The sequence below is a fragment of the Calypte anna genome, chromosome 1 (genome assembly GCF_003957555.1).
Source record: "Calypte anna isolate BGI_N300 chromosome 1, bCalAnn1_v1.p, whole genome shotgun sequence".
Taxonomy (NCBI): Eukaryota; Metazoa; Chordata; class Aves; order Apodiformes; family Trochilidae; genus Calypte; species Calypte anna.
In genome coordinates, this window is record NC_044244.1 from 49,685,813 (window position 1) to 49,704,669 (window position 18,857).

At 40.7% G+C, this 18,857-nt stretch overlaps 1 protein-coding gene across 1 annotated transcript in view; it reads left to right on the forward strand.

Annotated features, from left to right (window-relative positions):
- The window catches only part of ATF7IP (activating transcription factor 7 interacting protein), a 103,649-nt gene extending 89,301 nt beyond the window's left edge, over positions 1 to 14,348 (forward strand). Inside the window, exons 13-16 of the mRNA XM_030445148.1 lie at positions 2,391 to 2,558; positions 3,746 to 3,931; positions 7,970 to 8,082; positions 9,465 to 14,348. Of these exons, the coding sequence (XP_030301008.1) occupies positions 2,391 to 2,558; positions 3,746 to 3,931; positions 7,970 to 8,082; positions 9,465 to 9,881 (884 nt within the window). The 3' untranslated portion in view covers positions 9,882 to 14,348. The remainder of the gene's footprint in view (positions 1 to 2,390; positions 2,559 to 3,745; positions 3,932 to 7,969; positions 8,083 to 9,464) is intronic.
- The last annotated feature ends 4,509 nt before the right edge of the window (positions 14,349 to 18,857 follow it).

An 18,857-nucleotide genomic window follows, 5' to 3' on the forward strand; every position in this document is an offset into this window, starting at 1 on the left:
AATACTGAACCAAGTAATTAATTTAGCTGATACGTATCCTTAGTGTAAAGTGGATTTGTAATCTAAGAAAGATACAGAGATATACTCTCAAAACCAGCCATGTTCTACTTTTTTTTGCGTTTATGTTCTTGTAAGAGAAATATTAAACACTATAATTTTTTTATTTTATAAGCTGTTTTATCTGATGGAACAAATCTTTACTTTTCTGGGTCAGTTTTTTTCTTAATCTTGAACATGCATGTGGTGTGTTTGCTGTTCTGTAATCCTGTTATATGACTTCTGAATTAGTATGCTGATTAAAACTCCTTCCTGCAATAACTGCAGTGTTTTAAGCCCATTTTGTGGCATGGAAGGTAGCCCCTCTTATTTCCATTTTGTTTATTTCCAATTAGAGTTTTGCTTACACTTCCCGTATTAATGATTTCCATTTTATGCTCATTTCTGTAAATCAGATTGTCCGGTCTCCTCCAGTTCCACATTTTTAATTAATATGTTGAGTTCATTTAGCATTGGAACAGTTCCTGTACTACTTTTAACCTTAGTTCTGTGCTTACTAAGCACTCAGTTCTCCTGTTTTCCTTGCTGATTTTTTTTCTTGCATAGCTAAGTTTGCCTTTGTTGTTTGTTTCCATTACTTCAGTGAAGTCTAGTTAGTTCTCTCTCATCATTTCTTGTGGCTGGTGCAATCCCAATATAACTTCCAGCAACTGGCATCTCCACAGGGCTCTTTGACTTGTCAGAGACAAATGAATGTGATTCTGTGTGAGATTAGAAAGAAAATCAAAACCAAAAAAGCCTTCACATTTGTTCAGACTGTCATTTTTACCTGAACCTACATTTTTACAGCAATAGTGTCTCTGTTATTACTAGTTGGATCATAAGCACAGTTCCTCTTCATGACTAAGAATGCACCCACTTAAGTTATCCACTGCCAGTTAAAATTTTCATCAGTGTGTAAATATTCAAACACGTATATGCATCTCTGCAGGAATCTCTTTAGAGTCAAATAATTTGTTGAAAAGTGGAAAATCTCTCATACAAGACTTGATAGTTGATGAAAGAGCAGGAAATATCTCACCTTTTGTTTTCAATATAAGCATCCTGTTATTTCTCCTTTATTAGACTTTGAAAATATAAAAGAAATCATATTCTCATCAAATGGCTTCAGTGAAGCTACTCAGTCTACAGATAGACTATGATTCACAGTTTATGTTGCATTTTCTTTTTGAGTTCTTGAATTGTATTTTATTCATCATAATACTTTGGTGAAGGATGCTGCTACATCAAGCTATTAGTAGCTGGTGTTAAAGACAGCTTGGTGAGACCATCAAAATTGTATCCAGCTGCTAAAAACCCAACATTTTGAGCTACACTGCCATTAATGCTTGATGTTCTTAATCTTTTAAAATCTAGTCAGTAATTGATAATTCCTAGATGTGTTTTTCAATATGTTGTTGTTTTCTCAAGACTGAAACACCTTTTAACATGTGTTTGTGGTTTTTTTTTTATATTATGCAATCTTTTACTAAATTAGTGGCTGCTGCATGTACAGTTTTATTAGGGCAAATCTTTTTTGAATGAATACACTTAAAACCTACTCTTTTCTCTTGTGTTTTATAGATTTTGGTGGTGACTTCTCTGCCCACTACTGCTCTAATCTAGTTGAACTATCCAGGCAAAAGCATCTAGTGCCATCTTTATTCAGCTTGTGCACAGGCATGATTACATACAGACTTGCACTCAAATGAATATTTTATATTGTTGCAAATAAACTAAAGCAGGAAAAAATACTGCTGTAGTAAGCACAACTCAGGAAGTCATGTTGAGGAGGGTTTCAGTGAGGAAGCAAATTCTCTTTTGAGGTCTTTTATAAATATTTAAGCAATTCCATTTTTTAAGAAAATAATATGAAAATTCAAACCAGCAACAAACAGGTCTGACTAACAGATTGAACAAAAGAAATGGACAACAAATAACAGAAGGATGCAAGTTTCAAGGATAGACAAGATTTAGGGACCTTTTTTTTTTTTTTGAAAAAAACAAATTGAGTACAGCAGTGGTTTTCTTAAGATTTTAGGCTGTTCTTTTTTTTAAAAGAAAATCAGGCTTTGGCATAGTGTCCCATTTAATTCAGGTTTCAAATTATGCTGAAATATGCAGATTTCATGAATGAAATATTGTGGAGTATAGGGGAAAAAAGTTTGAGATTATGAAAGTGAGGGGAGCTCAATGAATTTTCGTTTTGTTTGCAGAATTAACAGGTCGAAGTAATGTCATGGTACAAAATATTCTTTGCTATCTGTGAATGACAGGGTGGAAAAAAGATTTTAAAACTCTCTAATGTTCTGATTTTGGTTTGCTATTGCCTGTAACTTTGTTTTGTTTCAAAGCAGATGTCAAGAAGCAGAACCAAATACCTAATACAGGACAGAGCATACCCACCCAGCCTTTGGCCCGACCCTCGCAGCCCTCACAGCCTTTGCAGCCAAACCCTATGCAGCAGGCAGGTGTGCCAACAAGTGGACCCTCCCAGACTACCTTACATGTATTACCTACAGGTAACTTAATCTCATATCATTATGTGAGTGCAGTGAATGCTTTTTTTCTTAAATTAGAATCTTACACGTTCTGTGTTGTGCTGATCTTTTCAGGTGAATTTTCAGAATCTGAGTCACTTCTTAGTCTTACATTCTAGTCAGTTTCACATAACATTTTTGTTTAAATTGAGGTGAAAGATAGTTCCATTGATTGGGAAAGAATCCAGGATCAATCCCATGGAGAGGAAGAAATCCTACTAAAGATCATCATGGAAATTATTAAATATGCTGTTGTTTTTAAAAGTGAAGGAGAAGCCTGTTGCAGTTGTATTATTTCAGCAATGGGGGAAAAACATTAGCAAAACTACTCCTAGCTCTGTCCACCTCCAATTGACAATTAATCCTGTTGGCAGAGTAAATAGGGAGGCTGACACTTAACCTAAATTTTATTTTGTCTGCTGTGTTAAATTTATTCATTTATTCTTTTCTTTCAAACATAAACATAGATCTTTCTGTAGAACCTTCCAGTACCTGAAGGGGTTCTGCAGGGAAGCTGGGGAGGGGCTTTTTATCAGGGAATGTAGTAAAAGGATGAGGGGTAATGGCTTTAAACTGGAGGAGGGTAGATTTAAGTTGACATTTTGAAGAAATTCTCTATGAAGGTGGTGAGGCACTGGCACAGGTTGTCCATGGGGGTTATGGATAGCTCATCTCTGGAAGAATTCAAGGCCAAGTTGGATGGGGCTTTGAGCAACCCCCCAGGCAGGGGGTTGGGACTAGATGATCTTCAGGGTCCCTTCCAACCCAGACCATTCCATGATGTGATCCTGTGGTGTGATTCTTTTTTTTCCCCTTTCATTTTACTTTTGTCTTCTGTACATGATTGTTGAAGATTATTTAGCATTGGAATTATGTTATGATTGATCTGTTCTACAGACTTTGGCGATGGGTTTTATATTCTTTTATGTTTGGAATTGGTATATATTTTAGCAGTATTTTAGCACCTGAAATAACAGGTGAAAATTACTGTTTGTTTAGGCAGTTTTCTCTTTTCTTGCATTATCAAATAGATAGATTTCCACCAAGAGTGTTTAGTTTGCATGGCTCAGATGAGTCAGTTTTCCAGAAGAGTTGTGTGCTTCGGAATAAGCATAGCAGCATAATGTCATGGAATTCCATCCTAGGTTGTGGTCTCCTTCTTTTTCCAGGTTCCACAACAGTGAATGTAACACAACGGCCAGTGACTCAAACTGTTGCAAAATTACCTATACCAAGAACCCCTGCTAACCACCAGGTGGTCTATACCACTCTCCCTGCACCACCAGCTCAGAATGCTGTAAGAGGAGCTGTCATGCCAAACCCAGGTTTAAGGCCAGTCAACCCACAGGCCGGAGGTAGGGGATGCTTTCTTCCATGCACATTTGAACATGACACAGCTTGATATGTATTTTCTGATGGATGGGGCATTGTATTTTTGTTTTGGGTTCATTACTTTTCTTTTTTTACAATACTAGTCTTACTTACAGAGGCTAGGGTTTTTTTCCCAGCTTACAGGTTTGTGAAAAGCTCAGGCTGTTAAGAAATCATTCCCCCTGCAGCTATGTGAATAAGGAAAAACTGGCTTTAAGTCATCTTGGGCACTAGATGTGCCAATTAAGCATCTCTGAATGACATGCCCAGTACTTTACAAGGTAGAGGAAGGTAACATGATGAGCAACACTGTTTTGTAGAAAGATAGTTCAGAAACCGTTTTGTTATTATGGAATAAGATTACAATGTGTAAGTATGCAGTAAATGGTGTTTGATTTCCTGTTTAATAGTAATGTTTATGGCAAATATCCTAGCATAATTCCATGACAACATCTGATGTCTTGTGGCTAGCAAATTTTCTTATTTTCTCTAGGCCTGAACAGGTGAAATTTCTCACCAGCTGTATCAGAAATTTATGTATGCATGAGTTTCCTTGACTAGAGATGTCATCAAGTTCACCTTGACTTTACAAACATAACCAATATCTTCCCACTACAATAAACTAATTTTCTGAGTAAAAAATAGCCTTAAAAGTTAAGCAGTTGTTTATATTTTGTTGCTAAGTGGTAGATCATAAGGGCCTTTTTTTTTGTTTCCACTATTTCTATGGTTATGGTTTTATGGTCCCCACCAAGTAACTGTGGTTATTTCAACACCACGGTGTTAAACTTAGATTTCCCTGTTCCAGTGCACTGCATATGAGGTTACTTCTGTGACATCCAGGTGGTGTTTTATCAAACACAATCTGTATAAGCCAGACTTGGAGCACTGTGTGCTTCAGATGTGTAAGACTGCACCTATGTAGGTTTGTGCAGAAATAATTGATTCATTGTTCTGAAGCAATAGTTTTTGGAAAGGACAATATCCATGTATGTTTGTAGCAATTTAAGTGTCTCCTACAACTGGATTCAGCTACATTGCCATAGGCTGTGAAAAATCAGCAGTGCTTCCTAAACAGAAGTTGTTAAGACAGTTCATGAGCTACCTTTGTCAGGGTGTGAGGTACTTGCTGTTCTTTTCAGAGTACTTGCTCATATTTCTTTAACTGCTTCCACTCCTGTGCCATGTGCATTTATTTCAGTTCAGCTTCTTCTGACTAGTGATATCCTTTGAGAGGCATCTTGTATTCCAGATGGCAAAAGGCCATAAAAGACAAGACAGCCTCAGCCCACAGTTAGTTTTCTTCATCATTGCCTTTAGCTACAAGTTAGACATGTGTTATCTACCTGTTGTTTTGGAAGAAGCTTTGAGTACGTAACCATGCATTCACTATATTATCTTCAGTAGCATTTTCTTCTTCTTTACAAAAATACAAAATACATTTTTGTCACAATCTGTGACATTTTTGAGTAGTTATTATGACTAAATACACACCCCTAGTACTAATACCTACAAAATACATGCAAGAATACATTAGACATGGGAGGTAATTAACATGTTGTTGAAGAACATACAATAGGTAATGCACGATTTTAAGGCCTTTTCTAGGACAGCTCAATGAGGTAGGAAATTTGTATGTTTTCCAGGCAAGGTCATCCAACAATAGATTTCTGTGTAGTGATTATGACCTGATGATCCAGTGTTATAATGAATGCTCATCCTTCAGTTGTCTGCTGACAAATTCTCAGAAATCAAGGCAGGTTTCCATGAAAATAATTAAGATTCAGCTTGCCTAGACCCTAAATAACCTAATTAAGAGCATTTTTTGAACAGAAGGTTGGGACAGATCATCTCCAGAGGTCCCTTCAAACCTGAACTTTATTGTGGTTCTGTTACAGGCAGTCCTGTTAAAAGCATGTCTGTGTATTATAGAGTACTATTGTCTGACAAGCCACCTGAGGAAAAGGAAGCCAGATGGTTAGCCTGAGTAGATAAAAGACCAGTTTAGTTAGAATATAGATTATTTCAAGGCTTTGTATTTACGTACCAGGTAGAGAGGTTTCACATATTTGTTGTTTACAAAAAAGAAATCATGTCTTCTGCATTTCTCATCAACTCTGCTGCTGGTGTATACTGGTTTATGTTGTCATAGAATCATAGTTGGAAGGGACCTTTAAAGGTAATCTAGTCTAACCCCCCTGCAGTGAGCACCAGATCTTCAACTTGATCAGGTTGTTCAGAGCCCTGTCCAACCTGACTGTGAACATTTCCAGGAATGGGGCTTCCACCACCCCATGAGGCAAAAACTGTTTCATTGTTTCACCGCTCTCACCGTAAAAAGATTCCTCCTAATATTTAGTTCAAATCTGCTATCTTTTATTTAAAATCCATCACCTCTTCTACTTTCACAAGCCCTGCTAAAAGTTTGTCCCCACCTCTCTCACAGGACTCCTTTAAGTATTAAAAGGGCACTATGAGGTCTTCCTCAGAGCTTTTTCTTCTCCAGGCTGAACAACCCCAGCTCTCTCAGCCTTTCTTCATAGGACAGGTGCTTCATCCTTCTGGTGTTTTCTGGGGCTTTCCTTTAGATGTGCTCCCAACAGGTCCATGTCTTTCCTGTGCTGAAGCCTCCACAGCTGGATACAGACCTCCATTGGGTTGTCTCATACTATCATTGAAACAGTCTTTAGTGTCAGTAGCAGATGCCGTGTAAGTTCTCTGCACTTGGACAGAACCCTTACAAATTGTTGTACAAATTGTAGTTTTGTACTTCTCCCTAGTATGCCTGCCTAGAAATAATGCTACATTTGTACCTTATATATCAATGAGGCACTTCTGTCCATCTCCCTTCAGAGTATTGTAATTTCCTCAGATATAATCACAGTCATACTAAAGCTGCTTTATCTGATTGGATTCTCATAAATGAAACATGGCCAGTTCAGGTGACTGTTTATCCTGGAAGAGTTTGCACAGCTTTGTTAGCTTCCAAGATACATGTGCCAATAGCAAAAAGGATGTGAAGCAGCTATCTAGAGTTCAGTACTTTATTATAAATGCATTAAGATTTAGGATTCTTGTCTCAGACTCACAGATTATATAGACTTCTGACATTCATCACCTATGATCATGATGACTGTTTATTTGGAGAAGAAATAACTAGACATTAGTTGTGGTTTCCTGACATGTCATCTGCAAGCTTCTCTTCTGGAGTATTACGAAGCTTTGATCTCATACAAGTTTTAGAGCATTGTGGAGATTGCCCCAGATCTCGTATTTCTAGACAGATACAGAGGGACACCCTAGGCAACCCATAACAATGAGCAAAAACTTTGAGCTCACAGAACAGACATGTTCCAGCAGTGAATGGACAAGATGCTACTTAAGAAAGTGAGATGTATAAATTTAATGCAAACTTTCTAGTTTGCAACAGTTCTGGATGTTACCTACAAGGTTATAAAATTACCTTGTTTATTCCTGCTAGTCACATCCGTTTCCTGTGGGAATGGATGAAATGGTAGTGCCTGTGAGTGATGTGTATTGTGATGGTGTCCGTTCTGTGAGGGAGGACAAGTTTCTTGGACAATGGCTGTGTTTTGTGGTTTTGGTGCCATCCACTGCACAGCCTTCTGGCATTTGAATACTGAGTGGGTGTCACTCTGCTGCAGGTGCATTTTATGTTTTCCTTTCTGAATCCCAAAGTGATGTAACTTTCTCCTTTCATACTTAAGCTTCCTGTATCTCCCATACACCTCCCTCTCCACCTATTTCTTCCATTCTTTCATACAAATTATTAAAACATTATTGTGTCCTTTCTGCAGACAGAAGCACTTGCTCCCTTTCACTTTTTCTGCTTCAGAGGATGGGAGGTTGTTTTATTGTGCTGCTGGCTGGCAGTTTGAGGAGAGCTTGTCAGTTTGAAATTTGATGTCTTCAAATGAACTAAGGAGTCCATCTCCCCAGTGTTCTGTTGAGCTAATTTTAACCACTGAGTATTCAAGGTGTACTCACTGTGCTTCTTACAGGTATGACAGTGCGAATGCCTCAAACAGCTGCATATGTTGTGAACAATGGACTAACTCTTGGATCTGGAGCACCTCAGCTTACAGTGCATCATCGACCACCACAGATGCATGCTGTGAGTAGTTATTTTGAAATTACTTAATGCAATTTACAGGCTTGTCTCTGCATTAATGTCTTTCAGATTGTTCTCTGGTGTAAACTGCAGAATACTGAAACACCTTGCAAACATTCTGCAGTCAGCTCACTTGCATAGCACCACCCTATCACCTACAGCAACTTTTACCAAGAATGGTAACATCTGTGCAATCTGTGAGCTTACCCCAGAGTTTTCCAGATCACCAGAGCAGCACATATTGGAAAATGGTGTGTGAGTTTTCTGCAGGTGACTTGTGGAGTCAAGGGTACAGAACTGGCACTAAAAAGTTTAGTCATAGTTTGGCTACAAATTGGATGACAGTTTTCTCAGTACAGCTGTTTGCAAAACCGAGGTAGGAGAACAAGGGGCAGACAAGATCCTCAAGGTTGCAAACTCCCAAATTTCAAGTTAGTGGTTTTTTATCACTGGTGGGGTGATTACTTCTGCATCACCTGAAGCCCCTTTTTGTAGGTATTGGAGAACTTATTCTGACTCATTTCCTGTAACTTTCTTGTTGAGAATGAACAAAATACATGGCCTGCAATACTCAATGTTAGGCAGTCATACCAGTTGTGATGTCCTGAAATAGTAAATACCAAAACACCAACAAGCTGGCTCATCATTCTTTCAATTGAGACACCAATCAGCATCATGCATTCTCCAGTGACAAATAAGAAGAAATCAAGACAATATCACACAGAATGCTTAAGATGACAAAAACTACCCTAGATTCCAACCTGAGAGGCCCCTGGCTTGAAGAATAACAATATTTCATACTCATTGTAACTACATTCCTAAATGCATCTTAACATAAACCTAGGGCTGTTTGTGTAGTGTAAAAAAAACAAATCAGTGGAAAGACTGATTCATGCTTTTATTTCAGAATTTTCTGGAAACTGAGGCTGAGCTTTCTCAAGCAATTTCAGATGATGAAATCTGTGTAGCACATCCATTCTTCCTTTTATGACTGAAAACTTTCTTACTGAAAAGTTGATTAATTATCAGCTTAATTCACTGCCTGGGGTCTTCTGGATAATGGGGACCAGTAGCTCTGATGTAGATTATCTCAAAGTCATTGAGAACCTGCCTGATCAGTCTTGGCAAAAGGCAGAGTGTTCGATCCCTCATCTCTTGGGTGGGAAATGAAGAGGAATGCAAAGAGAAAGAACTTACAGCATCCTTGCTCCCACCTCTTTCCAACCTTTGCTGCTGCTCTCTGGGCTCTGCACACAGGACTTAGGTTGTGATGCTTGGGTGACTGCAGGCTCATTTGTTTCCGTTTGCTTGGGGAATGATGAATTAAAGCCTCCTTGTACTGGTGTAGACTCTGATTTTTCCCTCACTGCTCTTTCTTGTCATAGGAGCTGCCCCGCCCCATACATCCTGCCCCACTCCCTGAGGCACCACAGCCCCCACGCCTTCCCCCAGAAGCTGCCAACACTTCTCTGCCTCAAAAGCCACAGCTGAAGCTGGCACGGGTCCAGAGCCAGAATGGTATTGTGCTGTCGTGGAGTGTCACGGAGGTGGACCGGAGCTGTGCCACTGTGGACAGTTACCATCTCTATGCCTACCACGAGGACCCAAGTGCCACTATGCCCTCCCAGTGGAAGAAGATTGGGGAAGTGAAGGCCCTCCCACTACCCATGGCATGCACTCTTACACAGTTTGTGTCTGGCAGCAAATACTACTTCGCCGTCAGGGCTAAGGACATCTATGGACGTTTTGGACCCTTCTGTGACCCCCAGTCCACAGATGTGATCTCTTCCCAGAGCAGTTAAACGAGGGATCTTTGGAGCCTTTAAAGCTGTCCTACTACCATGGTTTACCCCAGTTTGGGGGGGAGTTTATCCCATGCATGAAATTCACTTTTAAATCCTCTCTCTGCAGGATTATTTTAGACAGTTGTGTGATACACTACATGCATTCAGAACCAAAACTAAAATAAAGTCTCGCCTGCAGCAAGAGAACCTGTTTTTTCTGGATAGCTCAAGTCATGGGTTGTCTGTAATTTTCATTTTCCCTTCCATGACAGCTGTTCCACCTACCTACCCTTTGTCCAAGGGCACCATGGATGCCTGGGATTGTGCTTCAGAGTGGGAGCAAAACAATGAATTACAGTTTGTCTGAAGCAAAACATACACATCTGTTATATCCGTCAAGGCACTGACATGAGGGCAAGAACAGATTTGCCTCTTGCTCCCCGCTACTCTGTCAGCAGGCTGTGATATTAACAAGGGTGACTCAAGGTCTCACTTTTGTACTGGATGATTGAGTGGTCTGGTCTTATTTTACAAACTGTAATGAGCTCTCTGAGGGGAGGGAAGGGAAGGGAACTTGAGTCTGGCCAGGCAACCAATGTGAAGGTGGTGAAAAAAGAAATAATCATCCCACTACCTCCTACCTCTCCTAAATAAGAATGTTCCTTTGCATTCACCATCCTCCCCCACTCAGACTGGGAGCATTCCTGGGTCAGATCTGAAACTGGATTGTAGAGACTGCATTCACACCTCTCTAGCTCAGATAATTTCTCTCCCCCTTCCCTCATACATCCGACCCTATTTTTTAGATTTATTTTGTGCCTTAAAGAATAATTTTAGAAATAAATGTAGCCAGATACTTTGTGGTGTTCTTTTATTTGCTTGGAATTATTTCTCCATCCAACTAGCCTGTCATTACTTCTCATTTTCCAAGTCTGCAGTAATTATGATTTCTGTAAAAAACAGGAAGTGTAACCTCTGCTGATGCTGGATTCATTTTGCTCTGCAGTATCCTTTAACGCTTTCTTCACTGTAATTCTTGAATAATTGTTTTTATCTTGTTAAAAATACTAGAGTAAACAGAGAGTATTTTCCACCAGAGCCTTTCCCTGTTCATTTGGGAAAGCTGTATGTTGCAGTTCAGCCAAAGAAACCTCTGTGGTGTAGCACCATGAAAGCTTCTGGCTCTTTGTGCTCAGTCTGGATGTTCAGTGAGTGCACACAAAGGTAAGAAGTTGGCTTCCAAGTCCTCTTCTCTAGCTCATCACCTGCCTTCCTCTGCAGACAGTTAACACACCCCAAGCAGTTCAGAAATATTTTAGGTGCTGGCTTAAAACTTGTCAACAATTGCAAATGTTAATAGATCTTTTTTCATGGTGCTTCTGAGCTGAGACGAGAAATTGGTGCATCTGCCCCAACTATCATTCACTTGTTTTTTTGTATCATTAGACTTGTTTTTTGCATAACCAAATAGTAACACATGTGGACAAGAGTGGATATGTAAGGGGTTTATTATGGGACTTGTAAGTCCTATTCTGGCCCAGCAAAACCGAACAGTGAATTTAGAAGTGGAAGAGTCTTTTTTTGCCACATAGCAAAGATGCAGAAATTAATAGGTTTTTCTAATTTAAGTGCTCTCTTTCTTAAGCCAAATATTTTAAAATGTATAGCAAGGTTGAAAAAGGGCAGAAAAAATTAAATCCTAAAACATGACTGGTGAAATATGCAGTGAGATTATGGGTTCCTTAGTTGTGTTCCCTTTGAGAACTTTCACAGTGAAAGAAACTGCATTGTAGACTTTTTTTCTGTACTATTTGACTGCACTCCTTCACATAGCTGGGATTGTCACTTCTGTCAGATGAGTAAAAAGTACTCTCTGTATGGAAACTTCCATTTACAGTATGGTATTTTTATTGACTGGGGGAGCAAAAAATTGTCTAAATCCAAGTATCATAAGAGAAAGAAGGTTCAGACTGAATCTCATGTATGAATGATACCTGAGATTACTTTACTTTCCTTTGGGTAAGTTGTCCCTGTATTACTGGTGCCAATAATCATTAATGCCTTGAATTTTTCTATGTTTACTAAATGCTTTGTCTGCCTATTTTGAGGAATAATTATTACTTAAAAATGCATTTAGTCTACTTACTGAAAGTTGGGTCCTTTTAAAGCCAGTTCTGTAGTACAGCTTAGAGCAGTTCATTCCAGTTGATGGCTGTCAAGTCCTCCTTGGGCAATTTTCTTTTTCTGTGTATTTGAGGTGGTACCAAAGGGCTGTTGGCCATATCAGTTCAATGAGGTTTTATAATTTGAAAGTTTAAATGAACATTAGAATACAATATATGCCTCTTACTTAATTGCAGTTGCAGCCCAAACTATGCATGAGCTTTTCTACAGTTTGTGCTTGCATTTAGGCTACTGTTGTTCTTAGCTTTGTCTTGGTTGAGATAGGCAGGGGGTGAGAGTCCTGTGTTTGAACTTTTTTCTTTCCTCCAATGGAGGTATTATTAGGGATGGTCTGGTACTGTGTTCAGAGGTTTTGTTGGCTGTATCTTTAGTGAAAGACAACTCATCTTTATTTACTTACAACAGGTATAGTTCTCAACTGACCTGACTGTAAAAACTGGCTTCTGGCTGCAAGGGTCAGTGTCTTCTGAGTATGGCAGAGTGCAGCTGATTGTGAATTGGTTGGCTGAATCCATGGCAGCTGTGGTGAGAAAGCCGAGATTCTTGTTTTCATCTGAGCAGAGCTGCTGAAGGTTCAGTTTCAGGAGGTAGCAAAGTATGGGATAAGGCATGGCTGCACTTAAAGATGTCAGGCTCAGTTTAGAGACTGTAAAGGTAGGGCCTTAAATCACTGACACAGAGAGCACGATGCCATTTCTGCAAAATCATTTTCATGGTGGAGCAGATCTCTGCAGTGAGTATTCACTCCATATTCTAACAAACAGGAGCATCGCTTAGTTCCTAAATTCATAGCACTTTAACTCTGTATCAGGTGGCTATTTATTTTATTATCCTTTATCTCCCAGAAACAATAAAACTATTGAGAAACTAGAATTTCTGCTATCAGCAAACATTCAAAACCAATGTATCTAATTTAATAAATTTTATTTGAAAGTATTGCTAAAACATCGGGGCATGTTCAGCACAGGTCTGTTAACACCGTGCTTCTGACTGGGCTCTTCATAAGTGTGAAGTTGCTGGAAGCTTCCAATAAGCCACTTTTAAATATGCAAAAAAAAATATATGGCTTTTAAGTGGAAGGTTTGGATTTAGATTTTACTCTGCAGTTGATGCAAGTTTTCCCATCTTATTTTCAATAGCCTGGTATAAAGTTGTTCTCAACAGTGCTCTGTTCCCACTGGGTACGTGATGTTTTAGCAGTACCACCACTTGGATCAAGTTCCCCGTGTTTTAGCAAACAGCACTGATCCTATAGCTGTGTTTTCCATCCTCATTTGCTTTCTGGATTGTTCTAGGTTCAGTTTTTCTTTTTTGTGTGATATAAAGGCATCTGGATGTCTTAGGTTGAAAGTAATTCCCCTTTAGTTCCTGGTTATTGAGGAGCCCTGCCATGGAGTGCTGATGGCAAAATGCTGTTCCTTTCCACTGCATTATAGCTTCACTGTGATGAACTGTAATGAAGTTAACAGCTTCAGTGGTCTCATTTATTTCACTATGTGTCTGCAAAAGCTTTATTGGAGTTAAATAACTAAGCCCTAGGAAAGGGACAGACATAGGTATAGCATCTGTACTGCATCTGCAGTGGCAGCTTCAGAAAATGTGAGGGTGAAGAGCCAGGTTCCTTGTGGTCATCTCCTTGCTCTGAGCAGCCTCCCTAGGACTAGCAATTGGTCTTAGAATTTACTCCTTTGAACTATTTGCACTGCTCTTGACTATGTTCAATTCCTGAGCACAAGCACCAAGATACCCATCCCAGTGTTTTCGGCACAAGGCTGGAAACACCCATGGTGTCTTCCCTGTGAAAACTGGGAGTCTTACCCCACTTCCTTTGAAAACAATAGCAAAACCCCTCCTGCCCTCAGGGAGAAGCATGAATGGGCACAATAATAGGAGCTGAGCACCATTTTACACTGTAACACAGCCACTTCATCCCTTCCCTTATGCTCTTTGTCTTAAATGTCCAATAAATTAGAATCCATATTGTGTGTAGGGACAAGTCAAATCTGTTCCTGCTCCCCAAACAGCCATTTCCCAGTATTAGAGTATTGCATACACTGTACACAATCAAGCTGTGATTTTGCCTTCTAGAAACTCCTGAGTATTTCCATTTAGTCAAAAATATCTATCCAGATATCTTAAACAGAAGCTTGATATATTAAATATATATGTTTTTGAATTTGTTGGGTTGGGTAGGGGTGTGCATTGTATGAAAACACTGGAGGGAGATTAATTCAGATGGCACTGAACCAGCCCTGCCCCCAAAATCTGTATTCCTTTCCAAACACCTTGTGAGAGGAGAAAGAAAAAAAAAAAAGGATGCCTGAGAGAAAGCAAGTAAATGATTTTTCCTTTTCATCCTTTCAAAGTACTTCTTAAAATGCATTTTTATTTCTCATTGTCATTACACAGGCTGAGCATTCTTTTTTTTTCATATATATATATATAAATATGCATACATTTATATATTTGAAGCACTGTCTTAATTTAATGAGGTATAGCTGTAAATAAAATCACTGGGCAGTAGCTGTTTGGGGAGTCCTGTTCAGCTTTAGTAATTTATTGCCTATTGGGAGTCAAATGTGCAAAATCCTTTGTTAGGAAACTCAGAACCTGATTTCTCGTTTTGTTTTGCAGCTGGACTTGTAAATACAAATAAATAAATAGTAGGACAGATTTAAGATCCAATTTAAACCGGGCAGCTGCAAGCTCTCCCCATTTTTGTATGTTCTGTAGACCTAGTGTGTGTGTGTCTGTGTTAACTGTAGTGGGGTTTTGTCTGACAAGCCTGAAATTTATACTTTGAAATAAACTACTGGGTTTTTAACATTTTGAGTCATCTGTACTTAGTTCCAGACATCCTGGGAGACAACTCTTCTGAAAAGATCCCAGTCTGTGCTCCTCCTCTTCAGCAGTGTTGCCACCTTGCTCAAGTAACATTGAGCACCATTTTACACTGTAACACAGCCACTTCATCCCTTCCCTTACGCAATTTGTCTTAAATGTCCAATAAATTAGAATCCAGGTTTGGCTCGTTCTGGTCATCCCCAGAAGGTCAGCAGCGTGATGCTGCTCTCACAGAAGCAAAAGAAAATGAAAGCAATGCTGCAAAGTCACCTTCCAGGCACTTCTGTAAAAAGTAAAGAGGGTCTGTGTGTCCTGGGCAGACAGAACCCCGTAACTTAACACCCCAGAGTTGCCACAGAGGGGGACAGGAATGGAAACAGATTGCTGGTGCTACTCTACCCCCAGAGGGAGCTGTGTGTGACCTCTGAAAGAAGGTCATTCGTTTTACAAGAAGCTTTGGGCAAAATAAAGGAAATTACTTTGTTTTTTGACAACAACGTTAAGCACTGGAACCTTAAGCTTGGCACACCTGACTGGCCATGGGCTTCTGACTGACCAGGAGACAAACTGTAGTGCATAGAACTGCATTAGTCAAGGGTAATGAAAGCTGGGGTAATAAAAAGGGTTTTAGTGCAGGGATCAAGAGAAATCTCTGCCCCAGCCCTGTTGCTTTTCAAGGATAGAAGCCAGGTTTAGCACCATGAAACCTGTTGTGCAATTTAGTTGACAACCAGTGAACTGCCTCGCTAGAAGGCAGCATGGTGAAAGCTGCCTCTTGGACCCAGCACTGCTGTTAGAAGTACAGAACTCTTAAAAACTGGAATTACTGACACACTGACTGACACATCTACCTGAAGTTAATGCCAAGCCCATACTTCAAGGGCATATTATTAATTTGTGATGGTGATAATTAGTTTCCTCACACTTGCTAAAACTTGCTTCTAGTCACTGACCAAAAGAGAATTATGCCTGTACACAATCACACTTGAAAGTCCCGAGCTTCTCAAACTGCCCATTTAAAGTAAGAGTATGGACACTTAATTTTATCCTAAAATACAGTGCAACTGCACTGCTAAAGCAGTGTCGTAATTGCAGTTTGTGCTGGTATAAACCAAGGTAAGTGAGTGAACATCCAGAGCACTCACTCCATGTTGCTGCAGGATGGCCTTGCCCTATGGTCAATGGTACATCTGGAAAGAGGAGCTGGAACCTCAGAGCAGAATGTACGCACAGCAAAAGGCACCTCTGTAGACCCACGAGGACTTCTGCTGCATAATGTATGGAAACTAAAAAAAAACAAAACAACAACAACAACAAAAACTAACCCACAAAACACTACAGGAAAGGGGCAAGAAGTAACCTGGAGTAGCAGCAGAGCACTGGACACTCACAAGGAAGAAAAAGCCATTTATTCCCTGAGGAGCTCTGTGTGGTCTTGCCCAGACAAGCTCTGGTTGGACCTTGTAGAGCTGTGTCCTGCTCGAGGGCAGTGTCTGTGTTGCCCTCTGTGAGAGCTGAGGCCATGCAGGGTATGACCAGTAGCACCCATTTGCTGAATTGGGAGGGGTGAGCAGGGGCAAGTTCCTTACTGGAAGTCAGGGAAAGAGGATGGTCAAGGAAGTGAAAGCTTCCGTGAGATGTAATTGAGGAATGCAGTGACTTTTAGCAGCACAACCATCAAAGGCAAAAAATAAATATATAAAAAATTAACCACTGTCATATGGGCAAGAGTCCTAAGGCTCATGAGGTCCCCTTGATGTGAACACTTAAGAGATGAGAGAGCTCTTAAAAGTAGAGCTCTGTTTTCCTACAACTCTGGGTTTGAGTGCAAAGCAGCTCCTGCCCCAGGGTATAGGAGGCAGAAGGTGGGAGAAAGGCAGAGGTGCAGATTTGTGTCCATACCTGTGCATATTTACAAATCTATTGCCCACCTTGACTCCTGCAGCAGGAAGCAGCCAGGAGTGTCCCAGATCAAGAACACTGCCCAACACAGTCATCCGCTGGCAACTTCCTGGTCTTCAGGGACCAGGGTTTAAGCAGTACTTTTCCATTAGTATTTTCACATAAGATCACATGAAAAGGCAGCAAATACGCCCCGGTCTGTTGCTGTGTTGCCTTGGAAGTGACAAACAGCAAACAGCCATCCTCCAGTCACTTCGCACTTACATTCTCAACAGGCTGCTGAGATTACTGCTCCAGTACCTGGAAGGAGCCTACAAGAGAGCTGGAGAGACACCTTGAACAAGGACATGTAGTGATAGGACAAGGGGCAATGGCTTTAAACTAGAAGAGGATAGATTTAGGTTAGACATGAGGAAGAAATTCTTTACTGTGAGGATGGAGAGATGCTGGCACAGGTTGCCCAGAGAGAGGCTGTGGATGCCCTCTCCCTGGAAGTGTTCAAGACCAGGTTGGATGAGGACTTGAGCAACCTGATCTAGTGTGAGGTGTCCCAACCTATGCAGGGGGCAGGAACTAGGTGATCTTTAAGGTCCCTTCCATCCCAAACCATTCTGACTCTTGGTTCTCTACTTGCTGTCTGATCCCTACACTTCAGGCTCCATTCCTTCTAAGTGTGCTCCTCAAGGCCTTTTATAACCTGTTCAATCCAATTCAATCTGTAGCAGTGGCTCTGTAGCTCTCAGTTCCCATATCAGAGTTTAAACACATCCTCAAGGCAGCCATCAGCAGCAAACACCTGAGAGCTACACAAAAAAACTTGCTTAGTTTGTATTTGTTGCTTAGCCATAAAGCATCAAGATTGCTGCCCCGTAAGGCTAGAACAGCAGAGACTCCCTGTAAGAGGTCCAAAAGCTGAGAAACCAGGCTGAAACTGAGCTGCCTGTCATGATGGGCCAGCAGCCAGACCTTCACAGCCTCCAAGCAAACACCACCAGGTAAGTGACACCTGGCTGGTGGAGCTCCCCCTCAGCCAGGGCCTCACACAGGGGTAGGGCTGTTGGGTTTATCACTGCTGTCTATGCTCAGAGGACATCTCAAGCCCACAGTAGGACACAGAGAGAATGGAAGATGCACTTCACTTGCGAGAAGCAACAATACACTCTGTTTTATATAAACTTTATATAAACTATTGAACTCATATATATAAAACGTAAGCTCAATAGTAAATGCAACAGCAGTTGAACAAGATTTGATGGTGAGGTACACGTGACTATTTACTGCATAGAGGACAGGGTTAGACAAAATTGTCAGGGAGGCCACGCTCCTGTGGAGTCACAGGATTCAGAAACTTGCTTCCTGAACTCCTCAGAGAAGAGTCTAAGTGTGGCTGGATCCAGTTCTAGTCTCAGACTTGGATAACAGTTTAAGTCTAAAGGATTAGATACATGCAATCATTCCTTTATATCAGTTAACTAAAATTTCAAAGTTTCAGTGCTTATCCACATGTCACTTACCAAGAAGCTGATACAATAAGGATCCTCAACCTCCATGAGTAACCTTGAGAGGTGTCCCTACTCAAGGTGGGATCCTGTGTGCAGCCCACTGTCATTTCAGTAGAGCCCAAGCGGCCATGGGCTCCCCTTCAGTCAGAGAACAATACAATTGCCTTACAGTCACACTTGCATTCCAGAAAGACACCTGTTTCAGACAGCTCTTGGCTACCACATTGCCATCCAACCCCCAAAGTCCAGCATAAACAGGATGCACAACCATCTCTTTTTGGCTCATAGGAGACACCAAGGGAAGATCACACACTCACTGCTCTAGCACAGGCGCAGCTGCAGCCAGCACATGCACCAATGCATGCACTACCAGTGGAGCTGTGTCTCTCTGTACCATGGGGGAGTAATTTAGCTCAGCAATCTTGCCGAAGAGCTGCACCACAGAGCAAAATGTAGCTCTATAGTGAGTACTTCAGCAGTCAATCATTTTACACAATGCTCTCCCCTACTCCTGTATCCCAGCCCACTCCTCCTACCCCCCTGCACATGGCACAGATGCTGT